At 42.6% G+C, this 20,853-nt stretch overlaps 1 protein-coding gene across 9 annotated transcripts in view; it reads left to right on the top strand.

The window, feature by feature from the left end:
* TTC7B (tetratricopeptide repeat domain 7B) overlaps positions 1–20,853 on the top strand; it is a 222,666-nt gene that overhangs the window by 40,164 nt on the left and 161,649 nt on the right. For 8 of the 9 annotated variants that reach the window (XR_006886346.1, XM_046647626.1, XM_046647625.1 and 5 more), the window contains exon 4: positions 9,764–9,885. The exons of the other annotated variant lie outside the window; for it this stretch is intronic. Coding sequence is in view for 7 of the 8 variants with exons in the window: in XM_046647626.1 (XP_046503582.1) it covers positions 9,764–9,885 (122 nt within the window). In the remaining variant the exon portion in view is untranslated. The remainder of the gene's footprint in view (positions 1–9,763; positions 9,886–20,853) is intronic. 9 annotated transcript variants of the gene reach the window in all.

Genomic DNA, 20,853 nt, shown 5'->3' with positions numbered 1-20,853 from the left:
TTTCAGTGCCACTTTAAGATGATCTTATCTCCCTTTGTCATGTTTTCTGTCATATGTTTTAGGTCGTTCAGTAAATCTTTAGATACAGTGGTAATCTCTGGCTTTCTTGTTTTGTTCTGCTAATCTTATATTGCACCAACGTGACACCGTTTAATAAGTATTTCTCTCTGAAGGGTTTTAACCTCTGAAGGATTAGTAACTACTTACTACTCTTATTTTCCAGAATATCCTTTGTCCTTTTCTGTTGACACTTCTAGATGAATTTTAGAATAATTTTGTTGAGTTCAAAAAAAATCCTATTGGGATTTGGTTGAATTTTGGTTGAAGCTATACATTAACTTGGAGAATTATATTTAGTCTTCACTCGTCTATGACCATGATATTTCTTTCTGTTTTGAAGACTTTTTGTTTTACAGATTTTAGTAGATTTATTTTATTCCCAGATCTTTTCTCTTTATATTGCTTTGTAAATAGGATATTTTTTCATTATATTTTGACATATAGCAATGCTTTTGATTTTTTAATTCACTTACCCGAACATTTATTGAGTGCCTTTTATGTTCTGCACACTGCCCTTGACACCAGGGGTGCTAGAATGAATGAGCCACAGAGCATGTCCTTAGGAAACTTATGATCTCATGGGGACACAGGTCCTTAACCAGTTTAGGAAGTGCCTTCGTGGGGACACTCAGAACTCTGCAAGCCCAGAGAAGGGTCTTGCACCAGTGTGGAAGTTCAGGGACGGCTCCTGGAAGAGATGACACCGGAGCTGAAAGCTGAAGGCTATCAAGGATGGCAATTTAGAAGTATTAACAACAATGTTGAACTCTTCTATTAAAATAGCGTTGATTCTTCTCATTTTTCTAAGAATGTGAATATATGACAGAGGGATGATTTTTGTTGTTGTTTCTTCCTTTCTAGTATTTTCCATCTCATCTCCCTCTCGTGCCCTAACTCCAGACTTTCTAAAACAATGTCAACAAACAAAACTGGTGAAGAATGTTCTTATTTTGTTCCTACTTGAAAGTTACTCTTTAACATATCTCCATTAAGGATTGTAATGTTTATATGCTCTTTAAGTTTCTTGTTGGCAATTCATACAAATCATGTATATCCCCGTTATACAGATGAGGGCAGTCAAGATCTGAGAGATCAAAGGAGTTGTCCTAAGTCCACAAATGGACAGGAGTTGTCAGAACCAGACCTTGAGCCTCGATCTTTTGACTTAACATCTTTGGCCCCTTCCCCCTTGCTGTTGTGCTTCCTCAGTCGTTGGGCGTATGCTTTTGCAAGAGCAGGCTGCACTTGTTAAGGATACTTGTTGGCAGTCTTCTCAGAGGGAAGTGTTTATCCACAGAACAAGTGGTGGCTTCAACAGTGCCAAACAACGTTCCTGCCCAGGCCCAGGTGTGAGAGGCTCCTCGGGAGGAAGGGATTAAATCCAGGATGCTTAGACTTCAGGGTAAACCCCGAGCCAACTATTCCCTCTGCCTCCCCCCTTGCGTCTTCCCCAGTTTTTTCATTTATAACCTACAGCCTCATCCTGGCAACCCTGACCTCTCGTCTTCTAGACTTTGCTCTGCAAGCAAACACAGACTGGTGGGACAAAGGGAGAGAAACTGGACTGCAGAGTCTGGTGGACCTGGGTTTCAGCACCAGCTCTAGCACTTGCTGGTCACGTGATTTAGACAACTTACTCAATGGAGCGATCTCAGTTTCCCCTTCAGTAAAGAGAGGATATTAGTGTGTATCTCAGCGGGTTTTTGTGGGGGAATAAATGAGATAGGCTATGTACCCACATAGTGCCTAATATGTAGTGGATTACTTTCTTATTGACCTTTTTCTGCATGTCTGATTGGCCCTCCAATTTTATTAATTGATTCATTTACTTCATATTTTGAGTTCTTACCCTGCACCAGACACTGCAGTAGATGCTGGAGATACATATATTAGTAAATGAAATAGATGTAGCCCATGACTTTGTGGAAGTTGCAGCAGAGTGGAGGAAGATAGCCAGTAATCAAGTAAAAAAAATCATTGATAAATGCAATGAAGGGATAGAATAGGATGCTGTGAGAGAATATAACAGAGGCGGGCCTACTTTTGTTAGGCGGTCAGGGAAGGCCCTTTCTGAGAAGGTGACAGTCAAGCTGATACCTGAGATATGAGAAAGAGCACAAGAGTAACATGATCCAGATTGTGAAAAAGAAAATTATTCAGGCTGCTTCTTGAGAGTGGAAGGGCGGTAAAGGAGCAAGAGAGGATGTGGAGACCCCATTTGGGAGGGTTTTGTAGAAATCTAACAGGAAGTGTTGGTAGCTTAGGTAAAGATAATGGTAGTGGAAATGGATAGTTACAGACAAATTTGAAAAATAATTAGGAGGTATAGATTAGATGTGAGAGTGTTAAGGTGTCAAGCCTTGCTTCCCAATGTCTTATTTGGGCAACTGGGTTGATGACATCATTTGTTAAGATGAGGTGATAAAAGAGACTTCAGTTTTGGGCTGAGCCTGGACTCCTAGGAGTGTAATCATGCTCAAAGGTATCCTGGTGGCTCTTGTCCCAGGAAGGCATTCCAGGAGCTAGGAAGGAGATGCACAGAAAGGGACCCTTGAAGATGAGCCCCATCTCTAAGGTCTGGATGTTCAGACCCTTCCTGAGACTGAGGCTGGAGCAGGAGAACCAAGAATTTCCCCCTCCCACCACCGGACACATAACAAACATGGCACCAAGTAACAAGTAACAGCAGAATACTGCCAGGAAAGGGGCATGAGTATGGAGAGGAGCAACCCTATAGGAACTGCTGGGAACTGAGGGTGGAATAGAAGCACTGAGGAAAACCCTCTGGCACCCCAGGCCCCACCATAAGGACAAGTTAGCAGCCCAATGCTGGAGGAATTTGAAGTCTGTGGTGTGTTGAAGGTAACTATAGAAATAACAAAACCCAACCCCAGCTCAATTGCTGACTAGACTGACTCAATTCACCACACATATGGCCTGATATAGGGAGAGGGGTACCCATTTTCAGGTGTAAATATTGTTTACCTCAGTCTGTTTTTCTATACATAGTCATCAATATTAAATAAAAAGTTATAAGATACACATACATACACATACAAAAAGGAATTTTAAAAAACCATGAGAAATAAACAAAACCAAACCCAGAAATGACTCAGGTGTTGGAACTATCAAATAGAAACTTGAAAAGATCCATGAGTAATATGTTAAAGGATATTATGGAAAAGATATACAATATACGTGAACAGATGGGAATTTCAGCAGAGAGATGGAAGCTATAAAAAAGTAAAATTGAAATGCTAGAAATAACAAAACACAATTTAAGAGATGAAGAATTTTTTCAATGGCTTTTTAGAAGACTGGCTATGGCTAAGAAAAAATCTTTTTGTTGAAGATAGGTTAACAAAGATTATTCAAACAGAAACACAAAAAAGAAAAAGAAAGGTGGGAAAAAAAACAGAACACACAGCATCCAGGAGCTGTGGAAAAAATATCATACATATAATTGGTGTCCCAAAAGGAGAAGAGAGAGAAACTGGGACAGAAGAAATATTTGAAGAGAAAATGGCTAAGAATTTTTCAAAATTACTGAAACACAGCAAACCACATATCCAAGAATCTCAGAGAACCTGAAGCAGGATAAATACAAACACACAGAGACACATTGTAGTTAAACTGTTGAAAACCAAAAACAAAAATCTTGAAACAGCTAGAGAAAAAAGAAACTTTAAACAGAGAAAAATAAAGATGAGGGTTACAGAAGACTTGTCTGAAACTATGCAAGCCAGAAGACGTTGGAGAGACACCTTTAAAATATTGGATGAAAATTCTCAAACATCTTTCAAAAAAGAAGACAAAATACTTTTTGCCTTTTTAGGACAAACAGAAGTTGAGAGAATGCATTGCCAACAGACCTGTATGACAAAAAATGTTAAAGAAGTTCTTCAAGCAGAAAAAAGTCCAGATCCACACAACGAAATGAAGATCATTATGAATGGTGACAATGAGGGTAAATATAAAAAGACTCTCTTATTTTTAATTTCTTTAAAAGATAATTGCCTAAACCAAAAATGGTAACAATGTATTTTAGGATTTATAACATAGAAGTAAAATGTGTGACAACAATGGCACAAAGATGGGGAGGAAATGGAAATATACTGTTTTAAGGGGTTTTATACTATATATCAATTAGTGTAATATTATTTGAAGATAGACTGTGATAAGCTGAAGAGTTATATTGTAAACCCTAGGACAACCACTAAAAAATGAGAAAAAAAGACATAAAAAAACCAGTCGATAATGGAAATGAAATGGAATCATCAATTTAAAAAAAAGCAGAATGGGAGAGAAAAAAGGAACAAAGAACGTATGGGACAATAAAAAACAATTAGCAAGATGGTTCTAATAATGTCAATAATTACATTCACTATAAATGGTCTAAACACCCCAATTAAAAGGCAGAGATTTTCAGATTGGTCCAAAAGCAAAACAACTATATGTCATCTATAAGAAAACTATTTAAATAATATATGTAGATAGACAAAAAGTAAAGTTATATACCATGCAAACGATAATAAAAGTGAAGCTAGAGAAGCTGTATTATATTAGAAAGTAGAATTAGGAACAAGGACTATTACAGGAGATAAAGGGAGATATTACATAATACAAGGAGTCAATTCATCAACAGGACCTTATAATCCTAAAAGTGTATGTACGTAATAATAAGCCTTCAAAATATATAAAACAAAATGTATAGAAGAATTTATAACATTAAATTCTTATATTAGAAAGGAAGAAAATTTCAAATCAGTGATCTAAGTATCCAACTCAAAAAACTAGAAAAAGAAGAACAAATTAAAGCAAGTAGAAGGAAGGGAGTAATAAAGACTAGAACAGAAATTAGTGACATAAAAAACAGATAAACAGTAGAGAAAATCAGTGAAACCAATAATGGATTCTTTGAAAGAATCAATAAAATTTTTAACCATTAATAAGATTGAACAAGAATAAAAGAGAGAAGACACAAATTATCAATACCCAGAAAAGAGGAGATACTACTATAGATCCATAGACATTAAAAGCTGTAAGGGGAAGTTATGACCAACTTTATGCCAATAAATTTGATCACTTATAGAAAATAGATAAACTCCCCGAAAACCATCAAAGCTCACTCAAGAAGGAATAGATAACCCAAATATTTCTACATCTATTAAAGAAATTGAATTTATACTTAAAAATCTTCCCTTAAAGAAAACTGCAGGTTAAGTAGGCTTCATTGGTGAATTCTACCAAACATTTAAGGAAGAAATAATAGCAGTACTATAAAAACTTTCAGAAAATAGAAGAGGAGGAAAACATTCCCCAACTCATTTTTGAGACCATTATCTCTTCTGAATATAGATGCAAATATCCTCAACAAAGATACTAGCAAACCTAATCCAGTCACATTCAGAAAGGATTATACATGGTGATGAAGTAAGATTCATTTCAGGAACGTGAGGTTGATTTAACATACAGAAGTCAATTAGTGTAATACAACATGTCAGTAGAATAAAGGACAAAAATCACATGATAATGATAATCTCAGTAGATGCGGAGAAAGCATTTGACAAAGTTCAACACCCTTTCGTAATCAAAACACTCAACAAACTAGCAATAAAAGTTAACATCCTCAACATGATAGAAAGCACCCATGCAAAACCCACATCTAACAGCACATGTAATTGTGAAAGTGTGGATGCTTTCCTCCTAAGATCAGGAATAAGACAAGGATGTCTGCTCTTGCTACTTCTGTTTAACAGAGGTTCTAGCTAGAGCAATTAGGCAAGAAAAAGAAATAAAAAGCATCCAGATTGAAAAGAGAGAAGTAACACTATCTCTATTTGCAGATTAAATGATCCCGTATGCAGAAAATCCTAAGGAATTCACACACAAAAAGCTATTATAACTAATAAACAATTTCAGCAAGGTTATAGGATACAAGGTCAATATACAAGTCACTTTTATTTGTATACACTAGCAATGAGCAAGCTAAAAGTGAAGTTAAGAAAATAATTTCACTTATAGTAGCATCAAAAAGATTAAAATACAGGGGCCAGACCCTTGGCCGACTGGTTAACACGCTCTGTTTCAGTGGCCCAGGGTTTCACTGGTTCAGACCCTGGGCACAGACATAGCACCACTCATCAGGCCATGTTGAGGCAGCGTCCCACACAGCACAACCAGAGGCACTCACAACTAGAATATACGACTATGTGCTGGGAGGCTTCTTTGGGGAGAAGAAGAAGAAGGAAAAAATAAAGAAGATTGGCAACAGTTGTTAGCTCAGGTGCCAATCATTTTTTAATAAAAAAGGTTAAAATACATAGGATAATAAAAAGAAGTGCAAATCTTATACCCTGAAAACCACAAGTCACTGTTGAAAGAAATGAAAGAATACCTAAATAAATAAGACGTCCCATGTTAATGGATCAAAAGACTTAATTTGTTAAGATGGCAGTACTCCCCAAATTGATCTATAAATTCAACCCAATTCCTATCAAAATCTCAGCTTCCTTTTTTGCAGAAATTGACAAGCTGATTCACAAATTAAAATGGAAATGCATGGGACCAGAAAAGCCAAAACAGTCTTAAAAAAGAACAAAGTTGAAGGACTCACACTACCTGATCTCTAAACTTACTACAGAGCTACAATTATCAAGACAGTGGACACAATTAGTATTCCTGAAAAAGAAAATGGAAAAAAATGGAATAGATAAAAAATACAATTATATACTCAAAGAGAAATTCTTCAACAAAGGAAAACTATATTGAGCACTTGCTGTGGACTGTGCCGTGTTCTATCCATTCGTTATCTCATTTAGTCCGTAGGACCATGCTAAGGGAAAAGTTCTATTGCCGTCTCCATTCTGCCAACGAGAAAACCCAAGTTTAGAGAGGCTGTGACTTGCCCAGAGCGGTGGAGCTGGGCTTTCGACCCAGAATGGCAGCATGACTCCAGTGCGTTACTCTATACTACAGATCTGAATTTGTAGATTGAGGGTTCATGCTATGTTCCAAGAACTACAGACATGAAATGATGAATGGCAAAACAACTCCTGGTAGATTTTCTAGACTTCAAGGAAAAAAGAATTGCTCTTTGCAGATCACCTACGGGGAGAACAGTAACCTGTCTTCTAAGTTCTTCACAGCAACTTCCATGTTCCAAGGGAGAAAACGTGTGAAATCCAAGAATGTCATGCTCAGTCAGGTTTAGAGAAAGAGAGGCAAGAGACAGACATTCTCAACACACAAGAATTCAGAGCCTATAGCATCATGAGCCCTTTTGGGCAATATTCTACCAAACAAGAATTGATTCAAAGTAAAGAATTCAAGAAACAATGACTGCATTTTAACAGAGAACTGATGCAAAACAATTATTGGGTAGAACATGATTGCTAGGAACCTTGGCAATATAAAAATAGTAATATAACAAAAATAGGGGACTGAGGAGAAGCCAGAATAGAAGGTAGTATGAATATGTTAATTTCCTCATGTTTATCATGGGTCAATAAATACTGTATAAAGTTGAGAATTATAGGTAAAAGAGTGACTTTCCCTCTCTGTGTGTGTCTCTCTCCCCCCCCACCACACACATACACATAGATAACATATATATACATACATATAATAAATATAAGATATATTTTTAAGTTTAGAGAGACCTTCTATGGACTATGTGTAAAAAACCACATTTTTCTGATGTTGAGTGATTACTTTGGTCACACTTTAGTTTCTCATGTTAAATTTAATTGAAATTAAGTGTAATGGTTTAAATTTAAAACTAGCGTATGTAACACAATCTCAGTTGTTTTTTTCCCGAGGAAGATTAGCCCTGTGCTAACACCAGCCAGTCCTCCTCTTTTTGCTGAGGAAGACTGGCCCTGAGCTAACATCCATGCCCATCTTCCTCTACTTTACATGTGGGACGCCTACCACAGCATGGCGTGCCACGCGGTGCCGTGTCCGCACATGGGATCCAAACTGGCGAACCTTGGGCCAGTGAAGTGGAATGTGTGCACCTAACTGCTGCACCACCAGGCCGGCCCTAAAATCTGTTTTGGTAAAATGATTTTTATATTTCTCTCCTCTTGATACATATGTATACAGAGTTATCTGGATTATTGTTCAATAAATGTTAGCTGGTTATTTCTGTGTGGTGGGAATTTTGAGATGATTTTTAATTTTCTTTTTCGTACTGTACTGAGTTGTTTTTTTCTTTAAAATAATCATGGCATTTTTTTTATATTAAAAAACTATTCTCCAAAGCAAATGAAGGATAGTTTTTACAAGTTTCAGTGTTGGACCTCCAAGTCCAGCTCCAAGAAGAGATGTCAAGGAAGTAGTTGGAATATGAGTCTGGAGATACAGAGGGAAGTCTGGACTAGTGATTATAAATTTGGGAGCTGGCAGCATATAGATGATGTTTGAAGCTCGGAGGAATGGATGAGATCATCTTGAGAGCAACTTAGCAGAGAAAGGACAAGTGCCCAGGACTGCACTCTGTATCTCTGACACGTAGAGGATGGGTAGGGAGGAGCCTGCAGTGGAGCCAAAAACGACGGCTCCCAGAGGTAGGAGGAACACCTTCCTCTCAGCACTTGCAGAGCCAAGTCCTTTGTCGGGAAGGAGCCAGGCAGTTTTGATGAGATACTGGGAGGTAGTTCAAATGTAGGAGTTGCCCACCTGGACGTCGCTCCACACCGTCTTGTTCATTGTGTGTACTTTTCTTTTTCCCAAAGCTCGCAAGTTAGAGAACTAGCAATTGCTTCAACTCCATTTGGAGAATGATTTCAAGACCGCTAGAGTATTTGGGGTTTGGCTAACAGCTGGATCTTTGAAGAGCTGCTGACTCTCAGCAAATGCGGACAGCATGTTTGGAGAACACTTGTATGGTTTTTAAATGGGCCACAAGAAGCTTGTGTGATAAATGCTTTATTTGGCTTGTGAGTTTAAAGAGAGTGGCCTCTGTAATAGTAGATATGTGTTTATACTTCACCGTGACCCACTCAACTTGCAAGTCTTTGTCCTGATTACTTGGCAGTCTTTCTTGCAGAGCTAAAAATTTAAACCTTTGAAACCTCATTAGCTGTTGACAAGAGGTCAGGTTTTGGGAGAGAGGGAGCTAAGTTTGTTTTTCTCAGCTCTCCCCTTGAGGATAGATGATTGCTGCTCAGACCACAGGCCTCAGCTTTGAAGCCTAGAGAGTTCGCCCTCTCTGGTTAATTCTGGGGCCAGCGCCAATCACGGCACTTCTCAGCTCTTGTCAGAGCTCCTTAAGCTTGTGTAGGGCTGAAGCTGCAGCCTGCTCATCAGTGACCTAGGCCGCTAGTGGATGATGACTGTTTCTGCCCATTGCTGGGACCTGCTTCTGTATCACTCAGCCCCCTGTCAATATCCTGGCAATATCTCTGTCAATATCTGGCACATCTTCTCCACCTCTGACGCTTCTCCTGGCACCCTGCACTCCTCAGCCCTCGGTGCCAGGAGGGCCACGCTTGCCCCTGGGTTGCTTGGTTGCTCCCTGTCTCGTAGAAGTCATTCTCTCTGCTTCTCCAATCCTTGCACTTCCACACCAGTGCCCGTGCACTGATGTTTGCAGAAGGAAGTTGATTTTTCGAGCTGTGTGGCACAATTAGACATAGGGTTTGAAGGAAGTAGGTGTGGATGTGGATCTGATTAGTTTTCCGATTTTCTCCTCTTCTAGGTCATATTTACTAATATTCAAAACAGAAGCCCTAAGCCTGGCCCTGCTCCCCACGATCAAGAACTAGGTTTTTTCCTAGAAACAGGACTTCAGAGAGCCCATGTCCTCTATTTCAAAAATGGGTAAGCCTTCTTCATTTTTTAAATCAATTTCCTAAAGAAGGAAAATAGAAAGCCTTGTAATGCTGTCTTCAGTTTAGTTATCATAATAGAGCAATTTTAAATATGAACTACGATTGAAATATTTTTTTAAAAGAATGAACAGAGGCTCCTTTGTCTCTTCTCCATCTGGCTCTCTTGCTTTCCCAGGAGATTTGAAGCGGGGAGAAGGGAGGGAGGAGGTCTCCTATGTGAGTACGAGTCACAGGCATGGAGCACCAAGACCAGGTGGGGTGGATCTGATGGGAGCTGTGCTTTACTCTGCCTTCCTCCGTGGGTGTGGGACTGGACAGGCCACACCTCTTTGCTGGGGGAAAAGTTAGTGAATTGGAAACCCTGGCCCCCAGGGTCATCTCCCTTTGGATGGCTGATCAGGTCGGAGAATTGGATTTGCCAAGTCTCAGACGGTTCTTATGTAAGTGAGTGTGGCTCTGATGCCACACAAGAACATTTTCTACTTGAACTGCCTTTGAAAAGAGTTTAAGAGCCTGAACATAAGGGATAGCTCTCTAATGCATTTGATGTTTGTTTTCCTTTTCGTGCTGCTCTTATGAGAGATGCAATGGTTCTGTTCCAAATCTCTTCAGCTGTCCCTTGTTTTGACATTGTGCTGCAGGATAGATGTGCATGAAGACCAACAGTAGGTATCTGGCTCCTCTGTAGCTCCTCCTAGGTTGTGCACTCCCCTCCCTCTAGGAGTAGTCAAGTAGTGCTTTGAACGGCAGAGGGTCACGAGTTCCAGCCTTTGGAGAAATGAACGATGGAGTTGCTCCCTCTTCATTTTTAAGAGCTTCAAACCTTGGGGTTAGCTCATGGAAGTGGGATTTCATCTGCCTGGTGGCCCAGAGCCACATGTATCCATTTTCCATTTGTTGGGAGTAAATGCTTATTTTCCAAATTGTATTAAACTGTTTGTGGAGAAGGCCTGCTTTGCTCCAAAGGCTACCGGTTCAGATCGGCATAGCCCATGACAGGCCACAGTGAACACCCCAAGGTTTGAATAACTTGGCAGCTTTGACATGAAGATGCTCCTGAGTTTGATCTCATCTGCCACTGATTGAGATCATCTGAGCAACGGTGCGTGTCCCCTAAGCTGAGTTTTGAGCTCTATTTTCTTCGCTGTTTTAAATAGAGTGAGAAGGGAGGGAATGTGGAATATTTTTCTAGTGACCTGTTTCTTCTCCCTTTTCACAATCAATGGTGGTCATCACAGAGGAGCCTCCAACCTTGCTCTCCCTCCCTCTAACCTGTGAGTGTCTGTGGTTGACATGCAAAGCCAGAGGCAGGAATGAATTCCCCTGGGCTCTCACGCGTGCTCAGTACCTTCTATTGAAAATGTTTTGTGTGAAATTGATAGGGGTGAGCTGGGTAACACATTTTCATCTTCAAAGGCTGTTCATTAAGGAGGGAGAAGCAGGACTATTGGACTCTGACCTCCTGCCCTGAACCATTAGCTGCCCACTGGATCCAACTGAAAAATAATAGTGATGAGAGGTTTGTACTAACTGATGGATTACATGCCAGAATTGCTTCCTGGCTCATTTCTCACTTTATTTTACCCAAGTTCAAGGAGATTCCCACTGACATAGCCAAAGTTAAGAGAGTGCATAGCTTTGAAGCCTTTTCTCCTCTTTTCTTGTCCTCTCGCTCTTCTCTCTGGGCTCTAAAGACCAGTGATGGGGTTGGGCCAGCTACTCTAGAGGGTTCTTGCCAGCTGCAGTGTTCTAAAGGCTGGCATTGTGCAACAGTGATAAGAGATTACTTTTGGGTAAGTAGAGGGGAAGGCCAGTTTTGAGACCACAAAATATGATGAAAGGAGAGAAACTAGTGGGAGGTTTTAGACAAGGCAAATGCTGTCGGAGCTGCCTGACTTATACCAGTGGGTTACTCAGGGCCCAGGAGCCACACCTGGGGGTCATTGGTCACTGGAGGCCTAACCAGTATCCATGGAGCAAGTGGGACAAGTGGAGGTAGCTGCTGTCCCTAAGCACCGGTGGCTTCTCATAGTTTTGTTCTCTGATGTGCTTACTCCTTTGTCATCTCACTCCTTCTTTGTTTTTCCTGCACTTTTTTTTTGAGGAAGATTAGTCCTGAGCTAACATTCGCCACCAATCCTCCTCTTTTTGCTGAGGAACATGGGCCCTGAACCAACATCTGTGCCCGTCTTCCTCTACTTTATATGTGAGATGCCTGCCATAGCATGGCCTGAGGAGTGGTGCATATGTCCACACCCAGGATCTGAACTGGCGAACCCCGGGCCGCCAAAGTGGAGCACGTGAGCTTAACCACTGTGCCACCAGGCCAGCCCCTTTCTGCACTTTTAAAAATTTGTATCTGGAAGGATATAATGGATAAGGTTTGACTGATTTTCAGGGATAAGGAGATGCATTATAGAAGAGTTTGGCAATAAGAGATGGAAATTAATAAGGTGCATCTTTTTCTTTAGAAATATACTTAAACATATTCAACTTTTTAGCTGTCATCCCTGAGGACTTAATCAGTTATAGTAATCTATCTTATTCTTTTACAATTCTCCCATCTTTTCCAAGAGTAAGTGCCAAACTGGTGAACTTGGGTCTCTTTCAGAAAGAACCTGACCCCAGGACCAGTACCTGGGCCCCTCTCAAGCCCTGAGATCCCGGTGGCGCTGTTTACCAAGTGCTTTTAGTTCTTCCTCAGTGAGCCTCACCTCATCTCTTCACCTCCACAGCGCCCTGTGAGGTTGGCAGTGGAAGTGGTACTGCCCCTGGCCTACACACAGTGACCCGGCTGCCGGCTTCTGCCTTCAGCCTTTTTAGCACTGCTGTCGCTCTGTGTGGAGGGGCTTAGTCCGACCCTCAAATGGTGGCCTTGTCCGTTGCCCTGCCTCTCTGTCGGGGAGCACTCGGCCCCTGGACAGCGGTTGCCTGGGGAATGGTTCCCGGCCTCTGCTGATTGGTGTCTATTCCTCAGGTCTCATCTACCGCCTGTCACAAGTCAGCTGTTTCTTGTTCTCCCCCTTCCCCCTTTTCTCTCTCCTCCCTCCTTTCCTCTCCCTGTCCTTCCTCCTTCCTTCCCTCTCCTTGTTGCCCTCTCACTCTCCCTTCTCCCTGGGCCCCTCCTCCCTGCTCCTCTGTTCTCTTTCCTCCTTGGAGGGAGAGAATGACTACCTGCTGCCGTCCAGCCCCAGTGCCCCTGGGCATGGTCTGACTTGGACCCACCCATGTCTATTTCACATCTATTTCTCTTACCCCTCTGGGTGGCAGCAGCAAGCCTGTTAAGGATGAAAAAACATCTTGCTCAGGCTCTGCAGAGGGTGAAATCAGAGAACCGTAGCCTGAGAGGGCCAGGACCGCTGCCTTGGAGGGCTCTCAAATTACCTTGCCTACAGCAGGTACTCGGATGAGGGGCAGCCAAGGGCGTTGGAGCCAGAGGATCTGGATTTGGAACCGGCCCTTCTCCTCCCTGTGTGTCAATTTCTTTATCTGTAAAATAGGGCCAATACCACCTCATGGAGCTATGGTGAGGCGCAAATAAGAAAATGTGTGTGGAAGCATTTCGTGAAGCGTCAGGCCGACAGCAAGTGGTAAATTGTAATTTCCAGTGAGGGTGATGCCCGGCCGCCTTTCTAGCTGGAAGTGGGACCAGATGAAGGTCAGACTCCAGTTAAAGTGGAAGTTCACGAAGCAGGTGCCACTCATTTGATTGCTAAGCCTCGCCCCACCACAGTTTTCCAGAAAGGGCAGTTATTTGTGACTGCTGGTTTAAGTGAGCTCTGCTTAAGATGCATAACAATTAGCCTGGGGAACCCAGATAACCAATGGCCCTGTCAGTGTTCCAGAGAGGGGAGGGGGCTGCTGGTCTGACGCAGTAGCATTGGGTATGCTTTGGGCAGCATAGCTAGGGGCAGAGAAACAGCCTCAGCCTGGGGCTCCCCTCAGCCTTCTAAGGAGAAGAGAAATGTTGCCACCCACTTGAGTCCTTGCAGCCAGAATTGCCAGAGAAGCTTGGGTTTTAGATGCCAATTATTTGCTGCATGTTGTTTTAGGAATATTTAGCCATCTCTTATGAACAGAGGGTAGCAAAGACATTTCAAGTAACCTTGCTTCTTGTCAGCCATGTCAGATGTACTGGGTGAACAAAATGGATTGCAGTGTGTGTTTTCTCTGGTTCTGAGTTGGTTTTCCTTCAGGGAGGGTGGGGGTAAATTGAAGCAAGAAGGCAAAGGACCATCAATACCTGGGAGATGTGCCTGTGGGGTTGCACTCTCTCCTGCAGTGCATCACTCAAGCGCATCACAGAGTTCTGCCTGGGAGACCTTGACTTGGAGAAAGTAGGAAGTCAGGCAGTGTGGCCAGACTTTGGGCCCCCCTGAGGTCCTTGCAGCCATGCCAGGGAATAAAGTGGTATCGAGGGCTTTTTGGAGTTCTCCTATAGTCAATCACCACTACATATTGCCTTCAAATAGACTACTAGTCACCACTAAGCATTGGCTTTGAAAAGTGTTTAAACTTCCCCAGTAATCTTGATGCCCTTTGCAACTGTTCAGCTCTGCTCCATGTAGCCTAGAATGAGGAGGCAGAAAAAGGGGCTGTGAGGCCTCCAGTGTGTCCTGCAGGCTGCAGAGTAGGATGCTTCCTGGGTTTGTGGCCTCGGAGACAGCAGTAGCAGCAGACAGGCTCCCATAGTCCGTGCGGTCGTGGGGAGGGTGCTGGCTGGGAAGCCAGGGGGTTTTGCTTGAGCACTGGTCTCCCCAGGCATTGGAGCAGCTCAGTCCTGGCCTTTGCATTCTAGCACTCGGGCTGTATTCCCTCGTGCAGGGGCAGGAAGTGTTCACTTTTTAAACTGCACACTGCTTTTTACATTACAAGTCAAATGCGATGAACATAAGAGAATTCAGACACACTTCCACTAAGCATTTAATGTGTATCAACTTTTTGTACATGACATTCTTCGAGAGTCAGAGATTAAAAGAAATAGCCCTGCACTCTGGGAGGTAGGAGAGAAGAAGAAGGGTCAGACAGGAAGGTGAGTAACTTTAAGGGTTACAGTATAGTTGTATAAATGAGTAAACAATGAAGAACACTTGATCACTTTAGCGAGCTGAAGTTTCCGGGCCCATTCATTCATTCAGTAGGGTCATTTATTCATTTATTTAAGGAGGATTAATTGCATACTTCTTCAGGGCCAGTCCCTATCTTAGGCACTGTGAAGGTCATGGGGAAAAGAGTGACACAGTCCCTGCCCTCCTAGAACTTACGGTCTCAGAGAAATAAGAATTAAAACAAGCAGTTTCAGGATAGTTTGTACACATTGTGACAGGGCAAGTCCAAGTTGCCACAAAAGCAAGTAAGAAAGGTGCAGGTTGAGACGGCTGCAGGATTTGGGAAGGGGAGGAAAGCTTAGGAGAAGTGGGCTTGAAATGATGTAGATGCAGAGAGATTGGGGAGAGCCGGGGTACGTTCCAAGTAGTTGGTGGAAACATGGAGCTGGCACTGTCCTCAGTATTGCATATGTTCTGCAGGGTAAGAGGAGACCACTCTGGTTGGAGTGAAGGTTTATATAGAAATCTGTGGACTTTTCTATAAACTCTCATACGGGACCTGGCATGTAGTAGCTTTGGTCAGTCATCCAACAAGTATTTACTGAGTTCTGCTGTGTGCCAAGTGCTGTGCTTGGTACTACATTGATGAATATAAGAGACATAGTCCGGCTCGCAGGGAAGATACAGTCTAGTGAGGAAGACAGATAATAAGTAAACCAATGTATGTAATTACAAATTGTAGTAAGTGCTAGGAAAGGAATGGGTGCAGGGAGAGCAAATAACGAAGGGCACTTGCCTAGATAGGGTGGTCAGGCCATGCCTCCTGAGGAAGTGACACTGAGACCAAGACTTGAAGGATAAGAAGGCGGTAACCATGCCAACAGCAGGAGGAAGAGTACTGCAAGCAGAGGGCCCAACATGTGCAAAGGTCTTGACCCAGGAAAGAGCACAATGTGTTGAAGAATCTGAAAGGAGTCCAGTGTGGCTGAAGCAGAGTTGGAAGGAGGAGAGTCACAGACTCTCTCAGTCTGGCTTACCCTGAAGAAGGCAGGTCTACTATGGCAGCATACATCGGGAGAGTAGTGACTGTCCAAAGACAAACCCCCCAGTCACCAGAACAAAGTGAGGTGATAATGAGGGGCAAGGCGTTAGATGCTTACCTCAAAGATGACAGTGGTAGTAGAGACCAAGAGAAGTGGATGGATTTGAGATATATATTAGAACTACTGGTGTTAGAACTAGCTGATGAATTGGGTTTGGGGAAGAGAGGGGGAGGGAAACAGAGGGATCAGGGATGACTCCTCAGTTTCAGTTGAGCAGAGTTGGTTAGATGCAGTGAGGGCAAGGAGAGGATCAGATTTGGGAAAGGGGAAATCAAAGATTTGCCTTTGGATTGTGTTAGGTTTGAGATGCCTGTGAGATGTCTAAGTGGAAGTGTCAACTAGGAAATGTGTGAGCACAGAGGGGAGGTTGGAGCTTGAGTTATGAATTGGGAGTTTCAGCATATTGATTATATTTAAAGCCCTAGACTGGATGGGATGAGTGAGGGACAGAGTGTAAAGAGAGAAGTGAAGACAGCCCAGGACCCAGCCCAGAAACCTGTATAAGATGGAAGTTGGATAATGGAGGAGGAGCCTGTGGAGGAACTGCCTGAGGTGCTAGGTACACCATGAGCGTGTGTTCTCGTGAAAGCCTAAAGGGGAAAGTGTGCTGGGAAGGAAGAAGGCTCACCTGTGTTGAATGGTGCTGAGGGGTTAATAAGGGTAAAGACCAAAGCACTGGAGTAGGTAACATGGAGGATATTTATGACCTCGAAAAGAATTTTGGTGGGATGGTAAGAGTGGAAGCTAGATTGGGGACAGAGAGGAGCAAATGACACAGGAGGAAGTGGCAGCACCATATGTGGGTCACTTTCAATAAATGTTATTTCTTTTTCCAAGGTAGAGTTCTTCCTGGAAGGATGAATGGTAGAAAGATGATAGAAGACTAAAAACTACGCTAAGGAATAGAGAATTCATTCTCCAGGTGTGGAGGAGCCGTTGAATCACAGGGTCGGCTATCAGGAAGGGCCAAGAATAGGGTAGTTCATTTGGCGGGAATCTAGTGCCAGTAGAGTCATGTCCACCATTTTAGCTGGACTTGGTTCATTGGACTTGGTTTTGGGCCACAGGCTACATTCTGACCTTAGCAGGAACCAGGGTAAGTTACCCAGTTGATTGAGAGGAAGATGGGGGCGGTGGAGGGAGTGCAGGAGAGGGGAGGGTGTTGATGCAAGGGGATACTTCCTCTATGGCACCAGCTTCAGAAGGGAAGTTTATGGGGCAGTGTGAGTCCTGCTGCCTGGCCAGCCTGGGCCACCTTGGTGATGCCACATGTCATTCAGGCAGTCACATGTCTAGAAGGCTTCTGATCAACCTAGCTTACCATGCTAAGCACTTCATATGAGTCATTTCACTGCTAAGGAAATATAATTGAACTGACAGTGGGGTATACAATCTGAAAAACCTGGACTCCAGATGTATTAGAGCACGTTTGTTTTAATTGCTGCCCTTTATAGGTGAGGAATCTGAGCTACATAGAAATCAAGTTCAGTAATCATTCAATAAATACTACGTTTATCAAGAACGTTACTCGCTAGTTACTCACAAAGTTACTCACTAGTGCCAAACATTGTTGTAAGTGGACAAGTCAGACCCAATCACTGCCTTTATGGAGTGTGCATTTTGGTTGGGGAAACAGTCAGTAATAAGAGAATATGTTTTATTCAGGGTCACATAACTAGTTGGTGGCAGAGCTGGGACCTGTGCCTCCTTCTCCTTGTCACCCAGACCAGGTTTCTTACCACTTGGACCATATTGTCCATACCCTGTTAGTACTTGTCTTGAAAATGGATTCTGAGTAGCACAGCTCGAAGGCATACATTACACTTAGAGAATAAAGACTTTTAAAAAGCCAGTCTAGATGTAATTATTTATGTTATAAAAAGCGTCAGCCAAATCTTCTCTGTTTTGTTTAAAATGTAGACTAAGTCTGCTCATCCCTTAATGTCATCAAAACTTTAGTATGAAAACAAAGGAATCTTCGTCAGTTTTAATTATGAAACTCCAAGACCACTTTCAGTGATGAATTATGGAGAACGAATTTTGGGGAACAGGTAATTGCTTTCAGTGTACTTCTTAAGTGCCGGCACTTAATGAGTGTTAGGGTCCTGTGCTGTTTGAAGCTTTATCAGCATTCAACAAGGTGGGTGCCTCCATGTTGGTCTGTCCTTGGCTTCAGCAAAGTAGGTCACTTCGGGCTTCCTAAGTGCAGGGGGGTGGGGCGGGCGTCGGGGGACTAGTGAACTAATTGGCGGTAATTGCATCTCACAGAGGCCCCTCCACATGCTTTTGCCCAGCTGTATGTTGTCTCTTTTAGCCGCCATTCAGAACTGGAATTCCATGAATTATGAACTGGGGTAGGAAATCATTCCAGTTCTTCACATTGGCTTCGTCTAGGGTAGTGACTTTCTATTTTTACGGGGGCAGGAAGGGAGAGAGCAATTCTTTGTGTGTTTGTTCATTCACTTATTTCTTCCTCCATTAATCACGTATGTACTAGGAGCTAGGGTCAAAACAGCAAATGATCCCTGTGGATTTTCTAGTCCAGCAGGAAAATTAATAATTACAAGTGGACTAAGCCTTAGGAAAGGAGAGGAAGATAGTGTTGTGTTTTTTTTTTTTTTAATTTAGCCTTTCACTTTGCAAATTTTCCTAAAAAGAGATGGTTATATAATATGGTGTCTAAAGATCAAAGTTAACTTAATTTTTTTGATATTTCCCAATAACTCTTTATATGACTGGAGATCAATCCCCTGGGATTTACTGATATAGATGGCAATATTTGCAGGCTGGCTCTCGGGTCACGCTGTGGATGGGAGTAGCACGAATAAACATACACAGCAGGAACATACAGTATGGTATAAGGAATACTACCACCGCTGTTTGGTTTCAGATGATATGACATTCACTTGTTCTGCCAACATTTATTCAGCTCCTGCGCTGTGCCAGACATTCTTCAGGTGTTGGAGATAAAATGGTGAGCAGCCAGACATACTCCTTGCTCTCAGAGAGGAATCAGATCATTATGGATGTATGGATATAGAACTATACCCTGAGATAGTGCCCAGGAGGAGAGGTACCCATTTCTATGAGAGTCTATTTGAAAATGAAATTGACTTAGATACTGTGGTTAGGGGAGGTTTTCCTGAGGAAGTGACTGAGCAGAAACCTGAAGATGCAACAATGAGTAGGAGCTAACTAGCAAAGGCAGGGGGGAGGGGGAGGGGTGCTCATTCTTATTTAGACCTGAAAGGGTCCTCCCAGGCATCTTGTCCAACCAACCCGTCCTTTTTCTCTGCTGTATTTTCCTCCTTAGCATTTAACCTTAGCATATATCTGTGGCATCAGATATACTATGAACAGTGCTTACCAGGGGTCTTAGGTTCAGTTAAACATTCTGACCCACAAGACTTTCATTGGCCACACTTGGCATTCATCTATTTAGAAAGATCTAGAACAGAACCATAAATTGCCAGCAGGGCAGTGTCAGGGGTTTCTCTTCTATGTAAATTGTGCTCTCTGCAGTCCTCACTGCCACGCAGGAGCTGTTCTCCTTGCCCCTCCCGCCTCCAGTGACAGCTCAGGCACTAGAGAATGAGCTTCACATTGAGTTGGTGTGGGATCTGCCCTGCCTTAACGTCTCTGCTCCACTTTCAGGGTCCCCTAAGGGATATGCTCAGTTGTAAGTCATCACGTTCAAGGAAGCCCAAAGCTACATTGTCCCCATCAGATATTTACAGTTCCTTCCAGTCCAGATGCAAGTTATCAATCAGGGGTCATTTTTAACATAAGCAATGTTGCCTAGTAACATAATTGACATATTATCTTTATTAGGTTTCTAGGGAAACAGAACTGGAAAGTTAACCTAAGGTCAAATTCTCAAGCAGAAAAGGAAAGGAAGTTGTCAACCTTTTTCCCACATTGTCTTTTTTTCTTATCTAATTTGTTTCTTGTCTGTCTCCTGTCACTGGTGTATAAGTTCCACTTGGGCAGGAATTTTTATCTCTTTTGTCTGGGGAGGGATCTGTACCTTGAGCGGTGTCTGGTGTCTAGTTGGACATGAAGGAGCGAATGAGTGAGTAAATGAAATGCTAGTTTTCAGCTGAGATGGTTGTGCCTCACAGATGCCTAATGGTTGTGTGTTTTCTTTAAAATTAATTAATGCAGCATATGTTTATTGAGAGCTAAATGTGCTGAGCACTAGCACAGTGCTCAGGAATATTAAGTGCTGGGGAATATTAAGGATGAACAAGATAACTTGGACCAGCTTCATGGAACTTACTGCTCCTATTACTGCTTCTTGGTGGTAAAGAGAGAGATGCGCTATGACCATCTGTGTCTTCCTGTGTATGATGTCCTTCTCTTAAGAGAGGGTGGAGGGGACAGGTATCAGACAATTTCCTTGCCCACAGTGAGAAACAATACGTTTTCTGGGAAGATCATAGGGACCTCTGCTTTCTGATATTGCAAGGTATTTATGGTTATGGTGGCTTTATTGTAAGAAACTCTTCAAGCAGGCCCTGACAGACTCTCATTTCTGAGAAGCTTCTAGTTTGGCGGAATTTGGGTGCTTGTAGGCCTCCTTAGTAAAGCCCAGCATGTACACATCTGGATGGGATTCTAGAGTTCCCACAACAAGAAAGAGAATTATCGTCTTCTGTGGTCTAGTTGGTGAGAACATATGCTCCCAGAGCCTCCCAGAACTGCAATTTTTACGTATGTAGCTCTTCGAGTGGAAACCTCGTGGGGTGAAGTTGGACCAGAAGCATGAGCGAGCGTTCAAGTGTCGCCTTTGTAGGCAGCCCCTCA

The sequence above is a fragment of the Equus quagga genome, chromosome 20 (genome assembly GCF_021613505.1).
Source record: "Equus quagga isolate Etosha38 chromosome 20, UCLA_HA_Equagga_1.0, whole genome shotgun sequence".
Lineage (NCBI taxonomy): Eukaryota > Metazoa > Chordata > Mammalia > Perissodactyla > Equidae > Equus > Equus quagga.
Note: the sequence above shows the minus strand (reverse complement) of the source record. Positions and strands in the feature narration are given on the sequence as shown.